The sequence below is a fragment of the Diabrotica virgifera genome, chromosome 3 (assembly GCF_917563875.1).
Source record: "Diabrotica virgifera virgifera chromosome 3, PGI_DIABVI_V3a".
Lineage (NCBI taxonomy): Eukaryota > Metazoa > Arthropoda > Insecta > Coleoptera > Chrysomelidae > Diabrotica > Diabrotica virgifera.
In genome coordinates, this window is record NC_065445.1 from 241,746,657 (window position 1) to 241,767,752 (window position 21,096).

Consider the following 21,096-nt stretch of genomic DNA (forward strand, 5'->3'; position numbering starts at 1 on the left):
AATTATTTTGACATAATATTTGAAAGTCAAATCCAGGGCTGCTTTATCCATTAGGCAATATAGGCAGTTGCCTAGGGCGGCACATTATGAGAGGGCGGCAAAAATACTGTACAAAAATATTTGTATATAAAAATTATGAATCTAGGTTCTGTCATTAAAGAGTATCTCTTTCAAATTACTTTACCGCAAGGAAGCCAAAAAATTGTGCCCAAATAAAACATATAAAGAAATAAGAAAGAGAAATTCAATTTGACGAGGGGGCCGATGATGAACTAAACTTTTCAGCTTTTGATGAGATGAAAATACACACATTCTATGTTATAATCGACACTCTGATAAGAGACCTGAATAGACGTCTGGAATCTTATCAACTTTTTCAACGTTTTCGTGTTATTAACAGATTTGACAAAATTAAGCAATGAAGAAATTATTAAAGAAGCTGAAAATCTGATACAAAATAAAGACGACCAAGATAAATCATTCATACATGAATGCATTCACTTAAAGGGTCATTTGGATACCACAATAAAATCACAAATTGACATATCTTAATAGGTATTTAAAGAAGAGTTAGTGCAGTCGCTGAAGGTGGATAAGAGCTATTACCTCCGATTCCGTTGAACCTCTATCGATTTGCATGAAAATTGGTGAGTGGTTAGAGGATATCTCAAGGAACAAAGGTGACATGGTGTCAACTTGCGCTTTTATCCTGGGGGTGGATGCCACCCCTTCCCGTGACTGAAAACTATTTTATTAGAAATATCCCCTGAAAATTAGAAATTTTATTAGAAATTCGATAGGGGGACAAATTCTAAGCAAAATTTATTACATAAAGTTATTAAAATAAATCAATACTTTTTGAGTTATTCAAGATCAAAGATTTTAATTTTTCTTGAGAAAAATGCATGTTTTTTACCGATTTTTCATAAATAACTCAAAAACTGTAAGATTTTACAAAAAAGCTATTATAACCAAAATTAAAGCTAATAGATAACGAAATAAACTCCGTACTGGAAAAACCATTTAATGTTACCTAAAAGTGAGTTGTAGGTATCCGAATGTATATTTTTTCGGTATCATTTCCAAATCTAAGTATTCAGCTTAAATAACGGTAAAATGATGCATTTTATAACATAACCTTATTAAACATTTGTCAAAGTACTTAGAAATATCTATCAAATGAGTCCCCGAACAAGTTGATACCATTATAATTTATGCATAAAAAATACCATAAAAAAAATATAATTTATGCGTCGATCGGATAGCTCAGTGCGACTAGCTGCTGACCCACACTTCACTTGGCCTTGAGGTATGTGAGTTCAAGCCCAGCCCAGGCCATCGGAAAAACAAAAAGGCTAACGCGCCAGTATAAAATTCTAAATATGAATCTGGCGCTTAGACTGGAATATGCGGGCATCTGATCGACCTATGAGGGAGCAGTACGGCAAGAGATAAGGGCTTGCGGCTCGGTAATACTCCCCCATAGATCCCTACCGAAGGGCGTTGACGCCTAAGAACGGTGTAATACATACATATAATTTATGCACAAAATATTTTTCAAACTTTATCTTTTAAAAATTTTTCCCAAAAAGTCATTGATTTTTTTTAAATAACTCCGTTAATTTTTACGATGTCAGGTTTGCCTAAAAACCATTTGAAAGTTAATTTTAATGGCTATTAAACCACGTTTAATTTAATCTTTTAAATCCCTTACTTTTTTAAATAAAAGGTAAAATATCCCCGGTTATATGGTTCCCGCAGCAAAATTTAAGCTTTAAACGTTTCTATCTCGGTTATTTTTTACCCTACAGAAATAGAAAAAGTAAAAAATTTGATTCAGAAAAAACTAAAACTTGGTTATACATATATCACTTTTTACGTACAGTTGAGTCCCTGAATCTTTACCTGTACGTCATCATTTAAAGCATACCAAATAAGTCGATTATAAGTCTGGAATTGAAATTTACTAAACGCAACAGCAAGTCACTTATAGACTAAGAGCCGCTATAGGTGCAATTTCTTAATCATTTTAGGCACGATAGGAACCTATAACTTAAATAGGAGAATCTAAAAGAAAACGTTTGAACACTGTGCCGTCACTTTTCAGTGGCACATGCGTCGACAGTGGCGCATCAAACTTTCCACTTGTGGACGGGATAAATAAATTAAAAGTTACCCTCCCTTACTAACAGAATTTATTTTTTTATTTTTTTAAGTTCTATGTGATTAACACATAGGATTCAGCGTAATTTTAACCCACCACCCCCTTCCCTCTGCCCCCACCATCAAAAACTTCATTTTTCGTTTTTATTTTTTTTTGGTGGGATGCAATCAATTTTAAAATTTCAAAAAATTCACACGCATAGCTGAGGCTTTTATAAAACATTCCTATTTTTTATAGACCCATAGATAGAGTGTACATAACCTCAAAAAATTAGAAGAATTTTTTTTCCAAAAAACGTGTAACTTTTTTTGAGGAATAGCTGCAGGTTTTTTTTTTCTTAATCTTATGTGTTTTATCAAACACTATATTTTTAATTTTTTTCAGGTTTTTCCGGAAGGCTCCCCACCTTTAAAAATGCGAAAAACTGTTTTTTGGGGGTTTTGGGGGATTTTCCCTATTTTATAGACTTCATAATATATCAAATTAATTTTGTTTTTATAGGTTATATGTAACTTGAAATAACTGAGTCCTTTAGAATATTTAAAAATCAGAAAAACACGTTCAAACCCCCCAAAACCCTCTTAAAAAACAGTTTTTTGGATTTTTCAAGGTGATCAGCGTTACAGAAAAATCTGAAAAAAATTAGAAATATAGTACTTGATAAAATACATAAGACTGAGAAAAAATTAGATCTGCAGCTATCCTCGAAAAAAAGTTATATACTTTTTTTCAAAAAACAAATTTTAAAATTTTTTTGAGGTTATGTACACTCAACCTACAGGTCTATAAAAAATAGATGTGTTTTATAAAAGCCTTAACTATGCGTGTGAATTTTTTTAAATTTTAAAATTGATTGCATCCCACCAAAAAAAAAATAAAATCGAAAAATAAAAGTTTTGATGGTGGGGCCAGGGAGAAGGGGATGGTGGGTTAAAATTACGATGAATCTTATGTCTTAATCACATAGAACTTAAAAAAATGAAAAAAATTAAATTCTGGTAATGAGGGAGGGTATTTTTTAATTTATGTATCTCGTCCATAAGTGGAAAGTTTGATGCGCCACTGTAGACGCATATGCCACTGAAAAGTGACGGCACAGTGCTCAAACGTTTTCTTTTAGGTTCTACTATTTAAGTTATAGGGTCCCGTCGTGCCTAAAATTATTAAGAAATTTCACCTATAGCGGCTCTGTCTATAACTGTCACTTGCTGTTTCGTTTAGTAAATTTCAATTTTCGACTTATATTCGACTTATTTCGTATACTTTAAATGATAACGTACGGGTAAAGATTCAGGGAATCAACTGTATATTGAGTATTTTGTGACTTACGTATTATCAAAAGAAAATGAAAATTCCGAAAATTTTAAAAATTATTTTTTTTAAATTATTTTTTTAAATAAAAATTTTAAAATTATCTTTTTTTCAAATATATAGATTCTAAACCGGTCAAAATTGTTGAAATCATTACTTATGCTAAAATAACTTTTTTTGTAAAAGCTTACAGTTTTCGAGTTATACGTGAAAAAAAGCTTTAAAACATGCATTTTTTTACGAAGAAATAAAATCTTTGATCTTTAATAAGTCAAAAAGTATTGATTTATATTAATAACTTTATATAACAAATTTGGCTTAGAATTTGTCTCTCTATCGATTTATGGTATTATTTCTTTAACCTCCACTTAAAGTTTTCACCACCACGGCAAAAGCGTAAGTTGGCATCATGTCACCTTTGTTCCCTGAGGTATCCTCTTACTACTCATCAATTTTCATGAAAATCTATGGAGGTTCAACGAAATCGGAGGTGAAAACCTTCAGTGACTGCACTAAGTGGATTAAAAGATATTTTTCCTAATTTTGACATTGCTTTGCACATTTATTTGTGCTTTCCAGTTGCCAACGTGTCCGCTGAAAGGTCATTTTCTAAAATGTCAAGAATTAAAAATATTTTTCCATTAAGTATGACGCAAGAACGTGTTAACAATTTGTCGATTGTGTCAAGAACCAAATTTTTTTTGAAAAGTCTTTTTTTGAAAAGAAGTTTTTTCAATGAAGAATGACAATTTTTTCTATTATAGGTATATAAACATCGTAGTTTAAATCCATTTTTAGTGTATTCTTATTTAAATAAAAATTTCTGCAATTTTTTTAGCAAAAATGGTACACGTTTGAAGGGCGGCTACTAGAGAATTGCCTAGGGCGTCAATTGACCTAAACGCGCTCTGGTCAAATCAGTAGACAAAGTAGTAACCCATTATGTTGAAAGTTTGGTTTTGACAACCTTGTCAAAGAATTAATTTGTGTATTTTCACTCCTAAATAAAAATTGATATTATGACTATTTTTTGTGGCTTTTTTCCAAACGCTATTTTTTCTGCCTTAGAAAAAATATTGTTCCTCCGATAACTCCGCTATCGCGTCGTTCGACAGTCTCGTGCGTGAAAGTATCGCTTTCCGCACTAGTTAGGAAAATAACTATTGTTGTTGAATTAGTCAATAATTTGAAATTTGTTTTTATTTTGTGTTTTTTTGTTCAATATACAATAAACATAATTTATTGGAATTGAACTTTTTCAAAGATTTTTTATTTTATTTAAAATAAATTTAGTGCCCGACTACTTTTGCAGTGTATCTATAAAACCAAAAAATTTTATTTTTTAAGAATTCAAATTATGTAGTCATAACATAGCGTACAAGTACTTTGGGGAGTCCATAAAATCTGGAGGTTTCAAGGCACAAAGTTGCAGAAGTAACTCGGAACTGATATGGAGTGGCTGTAAAGGACCTGAGTCGTATATGGGACAGTTTGATATTGATAAAACGTAAGAAATAATTTTAAATAAGTAAATCAATAAATAAACAAGTTTAATACAAAACAAAATATTTTTCGCGACCTAGATTTCAAGTAAATTCTTAAATTCAAAAAGTATTTTCGAATTTTTCAGATTTTAAAACACGTATAAGTTGAAAACTCTTAACCTTGGAGAAAATTGGCAAGACACCTTTTTTAAAAAATATTTTTCTGAGCAAAACGTTGAACTTTTGAAGTTGTGTGAAAAAATTTCTGCCCAAAAATTCTTCTGATTTATTTAAAGGTTTAAAGGATTGCTTTATAACACGAATCTGCAAAGAAACCGAATCAGAATAAATTACACAATATGGATTAACTACTCAATCCGAACTCATCATTTAATGCAAGACATTTTTTTCGAATATATGTTTTTTCACTCTCAATTATTTTTTTGTTACTCTAATTGATATAAAGCTGATAAATTTTAGTTATTAAGTAATAAAATATTTTTTAATTTAGATTTGTTTATTTTATGTTTTTAGGGCAAGTGGGATGTACTATTTCGAAACGAACAGCGAACCACCATATGCAAAAGCTTAATAAAAAATAGCTTAAGCTATCATCAAAATCTACTATGATAACAACTATAATGTATCAATTTGATTTAAAATAAAAGCATATAAAATGTTTTTTTTTATTAATTTATAGTACATTAGAATAAATGTAGACAATGATTAGACTTTTTTTTGGTTACTTCTATTTTGAGCGAATGCTTGCTTGAGAACTATAAAACCATGAAATGAAAAGATTAGGAAACCAGAAAATCAGAAGAAATCAAAAAATCAGAAGAAACCAGAAAACAAGGACAACATGAAATCTGAAAACGAGAAAATCAAAAATCAAAATACTAAAATGTTAGTAAATTATAATCCCAGAAACATACAAATTAATATAGAAACGTAGAATATAAGAATACAAGAATGTCGGAATAATACTAAACAAAAAAACCAAAAAAACTGAAAAACTATGAAAAATTCTAAGCTCTAACGCGAAAAAAACCGATATCGTTGAAAACAGGTAACTGAAAAACAAAAAAACAAAAAAAAAACTATTATGATAACTATAGTTAACTAAATGGATTGAAAAATAAATCTATTTTTTTAAACTAGTTTATTATTTAAAATTACTCTTACTACTATTCTACTTACCATAAGTTCAGGTTTTTGAAACTCTAAAAATATTTTATCACAACGACTAAAATTATTTTAATCAAACTTTTGTTGCCTTTGGATTGGAGGATTCAACATCTTCTAAATAAGAATTCTACAAGGATAAGTACAATAAGTAGCGCAAATCTTATTTATTTATTTTTTATTTGAAACTAGCAAATTTACAAGTGCCACATAAGTCTAATGGCCACTGTCTCTTGAGTTTCTGAACTGGTAATGGACATGGACACCTGGTATGCCTGGAAATAAACTCGTTGTTATGCCTAATAATTCTTTTTCTATGTTTGGACACATGCAGTCCTATTACGTCTTTTATGAATAGTAGTATTAAGTCCTCATGTAATGTTTGGTTTGAAATGGTGTATTTGCAATGATTCTTAAAAAATTTTATTGGTATGTCTACAGAATTTTGGTGTTTCATGGTTTCGTACATTCCCATAGTTCACTCCCGTGGGTCCATAATTATAGGCTTTATGGTCGATTTCTCATATCTGCGTTAATCTATGGTTCAGTTGACCGAGGTTCACCAGTGAACTTCGGTTATGTTTGGAATACATTTCTCATTGTTAGTGAACGTTCTACAGCTTTCGAGAAATGCCAATAGATGGCAGAAGGTAAAAACCATCGCCATTTTGTACGAACTTTTTTATGCTGTTTTTGGATAAAGTTAAATTTAAGTATTTATAGTCAAATAGTCATTTTAATAGTATGGGGTGTAGGGGTGTGTTATAGAAGTAGTACCTTTTATCGGAACGACCACATCGAGCGTCATAAACGGGAGATTGTTTTTGCTAACTGGTCCTCATAAGACACCTAACTCTCACTTATGGCTCCACGTGCCACACCCTGGGCAACTGCATTGGTGTGCAGGCTAAACTAAGTGAGGGTAGCCAGATATGGCGAGAAACCACCGAGCGATTGCCGGTATAAGCAATCCCCTACCTACTGGCCAACGGTTTCGGGCGGACGAGCTGGTTAGTGGAAGGGCACTCCTTTGTCCTGAGATAGAGAAATAGGTCTCAAAGGCGGAGGAACCAGGAAGATGGTCAACGACATGGGGCTACAGAAGGCCACGGGAAACCACTGTAGTAAAGGCTCACAAGAGCATCCCTAGTACAATCATTATGGCTAGCAATAACCAAATGAGTAACCTTACTGATCATGGGCCGCGGAAACCAAGATATGGCAGGGGAAGTAAATCACAAGTTAGCCACAGGGCTTCCCAGGTCGTAATCCAGCGAAATCCCTGTGATGTAAATAATAGAACACTTTTAAAAATTACCACAAGAGGAAATATGAGAATTGCAACATGGAACGTACAAAGCTTACTACAACGAGGTAAAGTAGATAATACTGCGATAGAAGTGGAAGATTAAATATCGAAATTTTAGGAATAAGCGATGTACAATGGCCAGGGTCTGGAAATAACGGACTAGAGACGGAGCTATATATTATAGTGGATATTCTGACAAAACAAACCGATATGGTGTGGCCATAATGGTAAACAAGGAAATAGATAAATCCGTACTTGGTTTCACCCCGCTTTCGAATCGCATTACAATGCTACAAATTAACACCAATATGGGGAAAATGAATGTTATTCAAGTATATGCACCAACAGCTGACAAGGAGGAACAAGAAATAGAAGACTTCTACGAGCAATTGGAAACAATAATGAAAACAACAAAAAAATACGTGAAGTTCTGATACTAATGGGTAACTTCAATGCCAAAGTGGGCAGAGGAAGTGTGGAGTGTTGTGTTGGAATGTATGGATTGGGAGAGCGAAATGAGCGTCGTGAAAGACTAATTCAGATGTGCCAAACAGAAGAACTTGTAGTTATGAATACAATGTTTAAATTACCCAATCGCCGGCTCTACTCGTGGAAAGCTCCTGGAGACAACAAATATAGAATTATAAGAAATCAGATAGATTACATCTTGATAAGGAACAGGTACAAGAACTCTATTACAGGAGCGAAGACTTACCCTGGAGCAGATGTAAACTCGAACCACAACCCAGTAGTAGCAAATATGAATGTAAGATTGAGAAAACCATTAATGAAAAGATCTAGATCACAAATATACATTGATAAACTAAGAGGACCAAATACATAGCAAGGAACTCGAAATAAAATAAATCAGAGTATCCAAGAAATAAAACAACAAAATAAAAACACTAAAGATATTGAAACAAAATGGAAGAATATAAAGAACACAATAGAGACTCTGAGACGGAAAACATTAACATTTACAAAAGCTGCCAAACAATAATGGATGACAAAAGAAATTCTCGAAAATATGGACGAAAGAAGAATACATAAAAACAAAGATAAAATTAAATATCAAGAAATTAATAAACCTTAACCTTAATCTAGAGATCCTCACAAGAATGCTACGTTGTTACGTTTCTTCTACTTTACTATTCGGCATAGAAGCGTGGACAATAAAACAGTCTGAAATCAAAAAATTAAACTCCTTTGAGATGTGGTGCTACAGGAGAATCCACAGAATATCGTGGACTGAAAAAGTAACTAATATAGAGGTGTTACAAAGAATGAAGAAAGAATGTGAAGTTATAAAAACTGTTAAAATTAGAAAGATTCATTATCTGGGTCATATAATGAGGGCGAGAAGTACGTATTACTTAGGTTAATTATGCAAGGGAAGATTAAAGGGAAGAGAAACCCAGGACGACACAAAATATCCTGGCTAATAAATTTGAGAGAGTGGTTCGGTTGCAGCTCATTAGAATTATTCAGAGGTGCGGCCAATAAAATTAAAATAGCGATGATGATTTCCAACCTCCGATAGGGGAAGGAACCTAAAGAAGAAGAAGTTATTTTAATAATTATAAATAAATGTAATAAAAACAAAAATAATGTTATCGTTTATCTTTAGGCTTAATATAATAAAATAGGTTATATTTATATTATGACAGTGTTTCGTCACAGTATATAGAGATTCCACAGTCAAACCACTCCTCTGTCGGCGCTTTGATCTCAAGAAGTAATACCGGCAGTACGCAGTTGGTAATTCACCAGTGGTGGATGCGGGTTTTCCCTGTTAAAATCCGTACGTTTCTATGCCACTAGCAATGAGAGAGTGGGGCAAAAGCGACTACGAACATTGCGCGGTCGCCATGCGCGACTACAGATTTTAATTCCAATTTTTCGGAGAGTGGTTCTACTGTCCCTCTTTATACTGTGGTTTCGTGTTAATACAACGCATGCGTAATCCATGAAATCATCTGAACTGGGTTCTGAAATCTTTGAAAGGCCGAATTCCACCGTTCAGGTTGAACGTAGTTTAAACTGCAATCGGTTGAACGTGAATTGAGAAAGACGATTTTGACTTTAAACTGACGTTTACTAAAAGTTCAGGTTAAACTGGAGTTGAACTCGATATGAGAAATTGGCTCTTAGTATTATTTAAAATATTTATAGTATAATAATTTCTTTGATTTTCCGTTTTTGGAGCCAGTTTTGTAATCGATCTAAATGTGTTTGTGGCTTGTAGTCCAGGGTCATACGGCTTTTTCCATGACACTCGAGCAGCCAGGGTACTGAAACGTTTTTTCGACAGGTAATACTTATAAGATCAAATTGTAACTATTTCCTGCGTAGGATCTGGCGACCATTTTTATTTATAAACAATTAAGTGTCAAAAAATGGCATTTTTCACCTTTTTTCAAATCAATAGAAAACAGGGAAACTTATGGTTTTTTTAATAAAAATATCTTAGACATTATGGAACAAGCTTTAAAATGACGTATTACAAAGTTTGGTATACTTATTTATTGTTAATATAATTGCGAAAAAAGGTCGGAATTGCAAGAAAAAAATTTTTCGCAATAACTGTTGTAAAAATTACTGTATAGCTTTGAAATTTATGTCAAATAAGGTGCTTAATATGTAATTTAAAAATTTCAAAGCGATTCATTCAATTGTTTAAATTTTATTCAAATTGTTTATCCCAGAGAGCATTTTTTGCAATAACATAAGTCAGAAGAAAATGACGTTAGAACCATTCCACAGTTGTCTAATTAAAAAGCATGAGCTATATTTTCAACTTGGTTTAAAAAAAGTGAATAAAAAATGCATTTATTAGTAATAAATATTTATGCAAAAGTTTCGTAAATCTTTCCTTATAAACTTTTTATTTTATTATATAAGAAATTATACATATTTATTACAATTTTTTTTCAATTATGATATAGATAACATTACTTGGTAGTTGTGCACTTAAAACAGGGTAAAAAAGTTAATTTTTTTGGAAAAAGTGATTCAAAAAGTTTATAAAGAAAAATTGACGATACTTTTGCATAATTATTTATTACTAATAAATACATTTTTTATTCACTTTTTTAAACCATGTTAAAAATGTAGCTCATGCTCTTTCATTTGACACCTGTGGAATGGTTCTAAGGTCATTTTTTTCTGACTTATGTTATTGCAAAAAATGCTCTCTGGGATAAACAATTTCAATAAAATTTAAACAATTGAATGAATCGCTTTGAAATTTTTATCGCATATTAAGCACCAAAGAACCCTCATTTGACAAAAATTTCAAAGCTGTACATTAATTTTTCCAACAGTTATTGAGAAAATATATTTTTTTGCAATTCCGACCTTTTTCGCATTTATATTAACAATAATGAGTATATCAAACTTTGTAATAAGTCACTTTAAAGTTTTTTCCATAATCTCGAAGATATTTGTACTAAAAAATCATAAGTTTCACTGTTATCCGTTGATTTGAAAAAAAGGGAAAATGCCATTTTTTGACAGTTAGTTGTTTATAAATAAAAATGGCCGCCAGATCCTACGTAGGAAATAGTTATAATTTATTCCTATAGGTATTACCTGTCGAAAAAACGCTTCAGTACCCTGGCTGCTGAAGTGTCACGAACAGGGTATATTTTTGTCTTATTACTTTGCCTGGCCTATTATTGTTAGAAGTCACTACTGGATCATGATCAAGCGCAATTATCGCCATACCATCGGCAAACGTGGCAATAGTTGCTTCGTTCGTAGTTGGTATGCAGTATGTAATAAGTACAAAAATGATGCCAAGAAACTGCCTTGAGGTACTCCTGTCTTTATGAGTTGGTAGCTTCTGTTATCTTTATTCATTTTTACATCGAAGTGCCTGTTGGAAAGGTATGATTTTAGAAGTAAGTAAATCTGACTCGGCATGTTTCTTTTTAGTTTCTATAACAGACCTTGATGCCAAACCTTATCAAAAGTTTGCTGAATATCTAGAAATGCTGCAGTTCAAATGTTCTTGTTTTCTAAACCTAATCTGATTAAATTTACTATCCTATGGCATTGCTGAGTTGTGGTGTGTTTTTCCCTCAAATTGATAATTTAAATATTATTATTAAATTATTATTTAAATAAATTATATTAAATTATTAATATTAAATTATTAATCGAAGTTATACTATTTATTCTACTTTGCAGTAATCTCTCAAATATTTTAGAAAGTATAAACAGCAGGCTTATAGGTCTGCAAGAGTCAGCTTCTGTTGGAGGCTTTCCAGGTTTGGGGATCATGACAATTGCAGCAAATTTTCATTGTGGTGGATAGTAGGAAAGATGAAGAATTCGATTATATAAAGTAGTGAGAAACACGATAGCTCTTCTTGGCAAATGTTGGAGAATTTGTCCCACTATTATATTATAACTTGGAGCTTTATGGGAGTTGATTTTCTTTATCTCTTCCATAATTTCTGATGGAGTAATTATTGATCTTGCAAATCTTATAGCAATTGAATCCTGATTTGATTATAAACTTATTTTCTGATAAATTAAGATAAAATCAAAATAAAAATAGATAACTATATACATAATATAAGGTGATCGTTGAGTAGTTTGAATAAAATTTACAATTTAGAAATTTCATATGTTTTGACGTCTTTACAGAGATATAAATTTTATTTTGTTTTTGCCAGTTTATTTAATAGTTCATTAATACGCAAATATGTTCTAATTGTTTTCAGAGCCCTCGAAAGTATAGTTTCATAACAATTTGGTTAGATAAGATAATTATAAAATATTTAAAGATTTTTTAACATGTAAATTTGTAACGGCACGTGTAAATAGAAAACAAATGGTTTTTGATTTTTATCAAATCTAGCACACTGACATGTTTTTCCTTTACAAACTCTATAAAAATCACAGAATTTAACTAAAAGTCACAAACTCAAAATATGCACATGTAATGTAAAAACCTTATAGGTACACAGCAGGGTAGCTGCAAAATCTATTACAGAAAATTACAGAATTGATATATCTACAGAGGGCTAAATTATGGAATAAATTAATTTTCTCTAAAATGGACGACTTTGGAGAAAAATCCCGAAACAGGTCGATTTTGATTTTTAAATTACAATTTTTTGGCATATATTTCATACTAGTGACGTCATTCATCTGGGCGTGATGACGTAATCGATGATTTTTTTAAATGAGAATAGGTGCCGTGTGGCACCTCATTTGAAAGGGTGTTCAATTCTCTATTCAATAATATAAACTTTAATATCATTATTTATACAGGGTGGCCAAAAAATAAATTTTTGAATTAAATTAATTGACGAAAAAAGAAGAATGTATGCAATTTATTTAACTCAAAATACATTCTATCACTTTCAGAAAATAGGAAATAATGTTTATTTGGCAAATAAACATTGCTTTTCGCTTAAATTAAATGTTCAAACTGCCAAGTGGTAGGTGGGAGGCTGTTTGTGATTTAATTTAAGCGAAAATAAATGTTTATTTGTGAAATAAGCATTTTTTTCTATTTACTGACAGCAATACAATGTATTTTTAGTTAAATAAATTACATACATTCTTCTTTTTGCGTCAATTAATTTAATTCAAAAATTATTTTTTTGGTCACCCTCTATAAATAATGATATTATTATTTATATTACTGAATAGAGAATTGAACACCGTTTCAAATGAGGTGCCACACGACCCCTATTCCCATTTAAAAAAATCATTGATTACGTCATCACGCCCAGATGGATGACGTCACTAGTATGAAATATATGCAAAAAAATTATAATTTAAAAATAAAAATCGACCTGTTTCGCAATTTTTCTCCAAAGTGGTCCATTTTAGATAAAATTAATTTATTCCATAATTTAGCCCCTCTCTGTATATTAGTTGCTTTACTAACGAACACTACAAATCGAAAGATGAAGACCTATCTCTCTGGGACGAACAATGAGCCACATCAAAACAGAACACAAAAAAGAACTCGCTAGCTACATTTCTAAGAAAACTTGTCCCATTATCATATCGAGTAGGTATTATTAACACGTTGATGGACAGTGCGTCAAATGTGTAAGCAAGTGTTGTGACACTATATGTATATACAGGGTGTCCCGGAAAATAGTGCGTTCCTTAAAGGTATAGGTAGAAGGCAGCATGTAGAAAAAAAAACTCTTATAACATGTTTTTCTAAATGCAACCGTTTGACCAAAAAATTAAAATGTATTTTGGTAGGCAAATTTAAATCTGACAACTATGTGCGGTACGCAAATTTAAGCATAGACAGTCCCATGTAAATAAATAGATAGAAGATAGATAGTAAACAGATAGTTTTAAAGAATCCTGTTTAGTGTCAATGCCGAAAATGTTTTCGAATAGTGAGTGTATTACCTATTATGTTATTAAACCTATGAATGGTGTTTGTGAAAGGTTACTTGAAACATCTATTCGGTATAATAATTATTTTCAAGTAAGTACAACTTAGTTATTTCAGTTCACAAGTAAACAAAGTACTGAGATATTATCTGGTGTATTTAAGTTCCACTGTAAACTATTAAAACTATGTAATTCAGTTAAAGCCCTCAGAAATACTCAGCATTCAACCCATTTAAACCTTACTAAATACATAATACTAGTTCAGTTAAAAGATGTGTTTTTATGTTAAAAGATGTGTAGTTCGTTTAAAATTATGCAATAGGTATTTCAATACATTTCAAAAGAAATTAATTTTAGTAAACAAATAGTAAATACATAAGTATTACCTACTGTTAGGTTGGATTATTTTAAATACTGGTAATCACAATCACAAACGAGTTTTTATTATCTGTTATTATTCCGTAGTGCGTACGATGTTGCCAGTTTATTAAAATTTCCAAACATTAAAATACAGGTATATGGAAAACAATGTTAACTTTTTTTTGGAAACGGTTAACTTTAGAAAAAAACGGTATAGGACTTTTTTGTTCCAAATTGTGTATTCTCTCCATACCTTAACCCATTAGCGCCGAGATTAATAAATTACTGATTTTGTATTATTTTTTGCAATATTAATAATTAACTGTGTTTAAATAATAAAAAACTTCATAAAATATTTTTTCTGAGATATTTCATTTCTGAGATATTAAGTGTTGCCTTAAAGCAACGCTAGGCGCTTACACTACCTAGTTTTTGTTGAAAATAATAAACCAAAAAATTAAAGCATTTGGGATACAGTAAAGTAGGCAATAAAACAAAAATAGATATTTATTCATAAAAAAATGTAATTCGATGTGATTAATTATAAAAATTTACACTATCGAGAGTGAAACGGTATAAAACAAGAAGTAGGTACCTACATAGTCCAATATCACATTTTAAACACATTGTTCTAACGATAGATTTACATGTTTTAGACGCACATCTTCTCTTTTTCCCATCTGGAATGTACTGCATCAAATGATTGATGGTATGGTGTCCAAAATAATGTCATCCGATACTCGGCTGTCGACAGATGCTGTCAAGGAAGCCGACGGTCTTCCACTTCCTTTACTAAGTACACTATACTTCGCTAAATATGTGCTTACAATCTCTCTTATATAATCTAATTGCGATACCTTTTCTCTGCCAGTTTTATTATACAATATCCAACTATTTTGTAATGCAACATCGAGCATCCACGTAAAAATTGGCCATTACCATTTTTTGCCACGAATACTGATCCGGTAGCAACTTACATTCTGATCCATATGGTCAGTTCTTCCCATAAATGTATTATACTTGGCCATAAATTTCGGTCTAGAAACAAGTATGTTTCCGTTGAGTTTCTGAGAAAATCTTCTTACTTGACCTACTTCTTGATTGCAGCAGGATGATAAAATCATTGTTACTGCTGCATTATCCATCCATCGGACATATAATAATTGTCCATCATTTCGTTCAATAGCTGTGTCAAAATAACCTCGATCTTTTTTCAGAAACTCATTTTTAGGAGTTAACGGACATCCTCTGGGAACTCGGTTTTCGCGAATGATTCATATTAATTCTCGTCAGTGTCTACATTATTTGTATTTGGAGGTTCTACAAAAATATCGCCACCTAGTTCATCATTATAAATTATATCAAGGGCTTGAGCAAATGAAAATCCTCGTCTAGAACAAAAATGATAAAATTTAAAATATAGGTAGTACAAGCGCCTAGCGTTGTTTTAAGGCAACGGCTGGGTTACAACAGGCACTGACAAGTAGTTATTGATCAATTCATATAAATTATTTAAAATATGTTATGTTAGAAGTATAATCAACACAAATTTAACATATATAAATAATAAGTTTCATTTATATCGAAATTATGGTACTTACTCAAATCGAATGTCCATTATTTTCACGTTCTAATATTATACTCAACTTCAAATGCACCAAACTAACAAACAGTTCTTAACACCGCAAATAGATACGCATAACCGAGTGTGAGCGATTATGGTTAATGGAATTTGCAAGGTCACACCTCTTTTATGACTGTCTTATGACTTCAAGCTCCTCCCAAATACAGGCATGTCTGCCGTTGCTTTAAAGCAACGCACGGCGCTAATGGGTTAAAGGAACGCACTATTTTCCGGGACACCCTGTATTTTGCAAAGTAGAATAGGGAAATTGAGGGATATAATTGTAGTCCATGTGGTGAGACCGCTCCCGTCTGAAAAAATTTCTGATTCGGTTTCTTTGTAGATTTCTACTCAAAAATGTCCCCTTTAAACAAATCTGAAGGGTGCCGGGCGAAATTTTTGGGCAAAAATTTTATAAAAAATTTTAAACAAATACAAAAGTTCACGTTTTTTACATTGGAGCATATATTTTTAGGTTGTTTGGGTCATTCTAAATAAGAAAGGTATTTCGTAGTTTTTCTCAAAATTGATAGTTTTCGAGTTATAGGTGATTTAAAAATCTGAAAAATGCGAAAATACGCATTGTTGAGGCTTAAAAACTCATATTTAAATTAGTATTTTTGAGTTTGCCAGATACTTGTGTTAAAGACTAAACATTCAGCTTCAAGATTCTGAAGAGAGATCGCGTCAACCTTAATTTTTACCGTTGTTTTTTAATCGTTAAATATGCGTAATTTTCCCCCGAAAAATACTTTTCTAGATTCTATTGTATATTCTATTGGATAACTGCAATCATAATTAAGTCATCGATAAAACACCACGAGTTACATAAGTTTAAAAGAGACTATATACAAGCAACAAATATTAGCATAGAAGACTGGAACGGTCCCTTAACAGTAACTGCAATAATATAGTCCACCACGACATACTATAGCCAAAAATCAATACCAAGAATTCTTCAACACACTTGGAAACAGGTTTCTAGCAGGCGGCGATTATAACGCAAAACACACTCACTGGGGATCCAGGCTAATAACCCCGAAAGGTAGGCAATTATACATGGCAATGGAAACCAACAACCTTAAATACATATCTACTGGCGAACCCACATATTGGCCCACAGACACAAACAAAATTCCAGAGTTGGTTGATTTCTGTGTGACGAAAGGAATACCCCTTGAATCCCAGACAGCACAATCTTGTTTCGATCTTTCATCCGACCACTCTCCTGTCTTGGTCATGATATCCACGAATATCCTCGAAACAGAACCTTCACCATATCTAAGTAGTAAATATACCAATTGGATTAAATTCCGGGCTATCCTTGATGAGAGACTGGATCTAAACATCCCACTAAAATCGGATGGCGAAATTGACGAAGCAGTAAATCAATTAAATAAGATAATTCAGGAAGCTGGCTGGCAGTCAACACCTACACAACCAAGAACAATCATACACAAAGATATACCCAACGAAATAAAAGAAAAAATCGCAGAAAAAAGAAGACTAAAGAAAGTATGGCAAAGAACCCGCGCACCCCAGGATAAAAATAGATTAAACCAAGCTACAGCGTGACTAAAAACTTTGTAAAACAACAATAAAAACAATGACATAAAACGATATCTACAAAATCTATCTGCCACGGAAACCTCCGACTACTCGCTATGGAAGGCAACACGAAAGATTAACAGACCACAACTCTCTAATCCGCCTATCCGGGCCAGTAACGGACGATGGGCTAAAAGTAACGAAAAAGCTACAGTCTTTGCCAAATACCTGGAGGAAGTGTTCCAGCCACATGCCCAAAACAACAACTCTGATGCAGAAGATAATATTCAATTGTATTTAGAATATCCATACCAACTAGAAGCACTGTTGGAGAAATTCACAGCCAAACAAGTTTTCAACAAAATCCAAACAGATATGAATCCGAAAAAGCCCCCAGGGTTCGACTTAATCACTGCACGAATTTTAAAAGAACTTTCCAAGCAAGGAGTTTAATATTTGACACAGATTTTTAACGAAATCTTAAGAACTGGTTACTATCCCTTTTGTGGAAAGTGGCACAAATCATCTTAATACCCAAACCAGGTAAGCCTGTAGAAGAAGTTAAGTCCTATAGACCTATCAGTCTACTTTCAGTGATGTCAAAGGTTTTTGAAAAACTCTTACTAGACAGATTGCAGCCAATCCTCGTGGAAAAGCAGCTAATACCCAACCACCAGTTTGGATTTAGACAACAACATGCTACCACCGAGCAAATTCATTGAGTCTGCAATTCCATAAACAAAGCCTTAGAAGAGAAGCAATACTGCTCTGCAGCCTTTTTGGATGTCTCGCAGGCTTTTGATAAAGTCTGGCACACTGACCTGCTATATAAAATAAGAAAAGTCTTTCCTCTCAACTACTTTCTAATCCACAAGTCCTATCTCTCCGACCGCCATTTCCTTGTAAAAGTTAAAGATCAGTGACTAACTTATATCCAATCAAAGCTGGAGTACCTCAGGGTAGTGTCCTTGGACCAGTTCTCTACCTACTCTACACAACAGATCTTCCTACAAGCCAAAACATCATCACAGCCACAAATGCAGATGACACAGCAATCATTGCACCTTACTCAAACCCGTACATCGCCTCGCAACTGCTCCAGACAAATCTCGACAGAATAAATATCTGGTTACAAACATGTCGAATTAAAGTAAATAACGCAAGTCAGTACATCTAACGTTCACTAATCGAAAAGATACGTGCCCAACCGTCTCATTAAATAATCAAGTACTACAACAAAAGGATGATGTAAAATACCTAGGTATGCACTTGGACCGCAGATTAACGTGGAAGAAACACATATTCACAAAAAGAAAACAGTTTGGTCTGAAACTCAATAAAATGTACTGGCTGATAGGAAAAAGGTCACAACTAAGTTTGTACAATTAAATCTTAGTATACAAGGCAGTGATTAAGCCAATATGGAGCTATGGTATCCAACTGTGGGGATCTGCGTCGAGATCCAATATCGACATCCTGGAGAGATTCCAATCGAAAACCTTGTGCATTATCACAAATGCACCGTGGTACATGCCCAATGAACACATCAATCGTAATCTCCAAATGAAGACTGTCAAAGAAGAAATTGCCAGTTACGCCCAAAAATACGACATCCGACTAAAAAACCACCCCAACAGGCTAGCGAAGAACCTAATGAGACCCCAGGCAAACAGAAGGTTAAAGCGCCACATTCCAAGCGATCTACGAACAAGATTTTAAATTTATAAATTTTCAAAAATATTTTATTTATTAGAGTTTTATTTATAGGGTTTTATTTATTAGTCACAAATAATTTTGTTAAGTACTAAAATTATGATTTCATAGGTTATTGTCACTGGACAGTCTCCTGCAAGTCTCTTTTAATTGTTAAACAATTTACTTATTGTAATCATTATTACAGATGGTAAATAAATGGGATGTTAAAAAAATACTTGAAATTGTCAGAATAAGATAAGGTGAGTTAAGTGCGTACAAAAGAGTGTATATTTCAAAAATCTGACGACTTGAGCACGGTAAGGAAATGGGCTAGTTAAAAATTTTACAAAAAAAAGCGAATAATTCGCGAAATGAACGTAGATTAAAAAACTAAAAAATATGTGTTCAATATTTTTCAAAAATCTATCGAATGATACCAAAAATGACCCCCCACGAAGAGGGGTGGGGGTAAATTTAAATTTTAAATACAAATCCCGCGATATTTCGCAAAATAAACATTAGACCGAAAAACTGCAAAATACGCATAATTAATACTTTTGAAAAATCTATCGAATGGTACCAAACACGACCCCCCACGGAGGTGGGGTGGGGGGTTACTTTAAAATCTTAATTACGAGCCCCAAATTTTTATTCCAGTTTTGGATTCTTTACGTAAAAATAAGCAACTTTTTTTCAAAACATTTTTTCGAATTATGAATAGATGGAGCTATAATCTGAAAAAACGATTATTGGAAATGGAAAATTAAATTAAAACATGGAAATTCACCACTAAACCTTTACTTAACTTTTTTTGGTTTTAGGACCTAATAATCACAACCCAATAGGTCTCCAAAGCGCTCGAGTGCACATTTAGCATACTTTGCTCCCCTACTATAACATGAGTAGAAAAATAATAAGAAATGAAGATGAAGGAGAAGAATGACGGGATGAAAAACAATATCTTAGTAGCAAATAGAACTTTTAAGTTGTTGATTCAGGCAAATTTTAAATAAAATTTTATAGATTGCAATAAACGAATTTTTTACTTATTGAATAATCTTATCTCTATAATATTTGTTTAATATATTCAGATTTTTTAATTCACGTATATAAACATCTATAAGATCTATGCTTTTTAATCAAGTTAATAAATTCCTATCAAGAATGAACAACGTACTTGTCTTGTGTGCGATTTTCTCGTGTGTCGCCACTATTCCAAGTAAGAAATAAATATAATTTTAACTTTAAAAACTCTATAACTATTATTTTAGGCTTCTTTATTCACATCTTTTTTTTCTCGCCCATTTTGCCCATTGCTTCATTCAAATATGCTCATACAAGATTAGCTTTTTTTATTTAATTTTATTGAACTAGATGTTCCTGTTGAAGTAAATCTACAAATGTTCTTCAATTTTTCTCAGTATTCCACTAATTCTGCATATTCTCCACTAATTCTGCAACACGTCATTTTTTAAGTAACCTAATGGTACCATTTGGTATTGGTATTATCATTGCACCTTTCTTAAAATTTGAAACAAAGGCTCTTGGAGGTTAAACTATTACAGAATTAATAAATTAAGCAATTACAATGTCATACTGTAACAACCAGGTATGTAACCAGTAAAATTGTAGCACATCTAACTCGTACCTATACCACGTCTACACTGAAAACTTCGTTTTGTAAAGCAAGTTATATTGAAATTAAATAATCATTGGTTTAAATTATGTCCATGTCTCACTGCATTATTTATGTTAATTTTATAATTTAAAAATTGTAAAATCCTTAATCATTTTCCAGCATCCGTGTTTAGAGACCCTTCTTCAGAACTGTACAAAATTCAAGATTTAAGCCAACCGATACAACTGAAAAAAAGTGTTTGTAATGACGATATAAAACTATACTTCAGAAATCAGAACGGTAGAGACAATGAAAATGCATTGGATGTAAACGATACAAGCTCGCTACAAAGTCTTGGTTTCTCAACAGAGAAGGTACGATTGGTTTTACCGATTTATCTTTTAATTTTAAAGCTCAATA

General features: G+C 32.3%; 1 protein-coding gene across 1 annotated transcript in view; it reads left to right on the forward strand.

The window, feature by feature from the left end:
- LOC114325855 (uncharacterized) overlaps positions 1–21,096 on the forward strand; it is a 55,853-nt gene that overhangs the window by 18,293 nt on the left and 16,464 nt on the right. Inside the window, exons 5-7 of the mRNA XM_050647697.1 lie at positions 4,823–4,982; positions 20,177–20,277; positions 20,857–21,050. Coding sequence (XP_050503654.1) covers positions 4,823–4,982; positions 20,177–20,277; positions 20,857–21,050 — 455 coding nt within the window. The remainder of the gene's footprint in view (positions 1–4,822; positions 4,983–20,176; positions 20,278–20,856; positions 21,051–21,096) is intronic.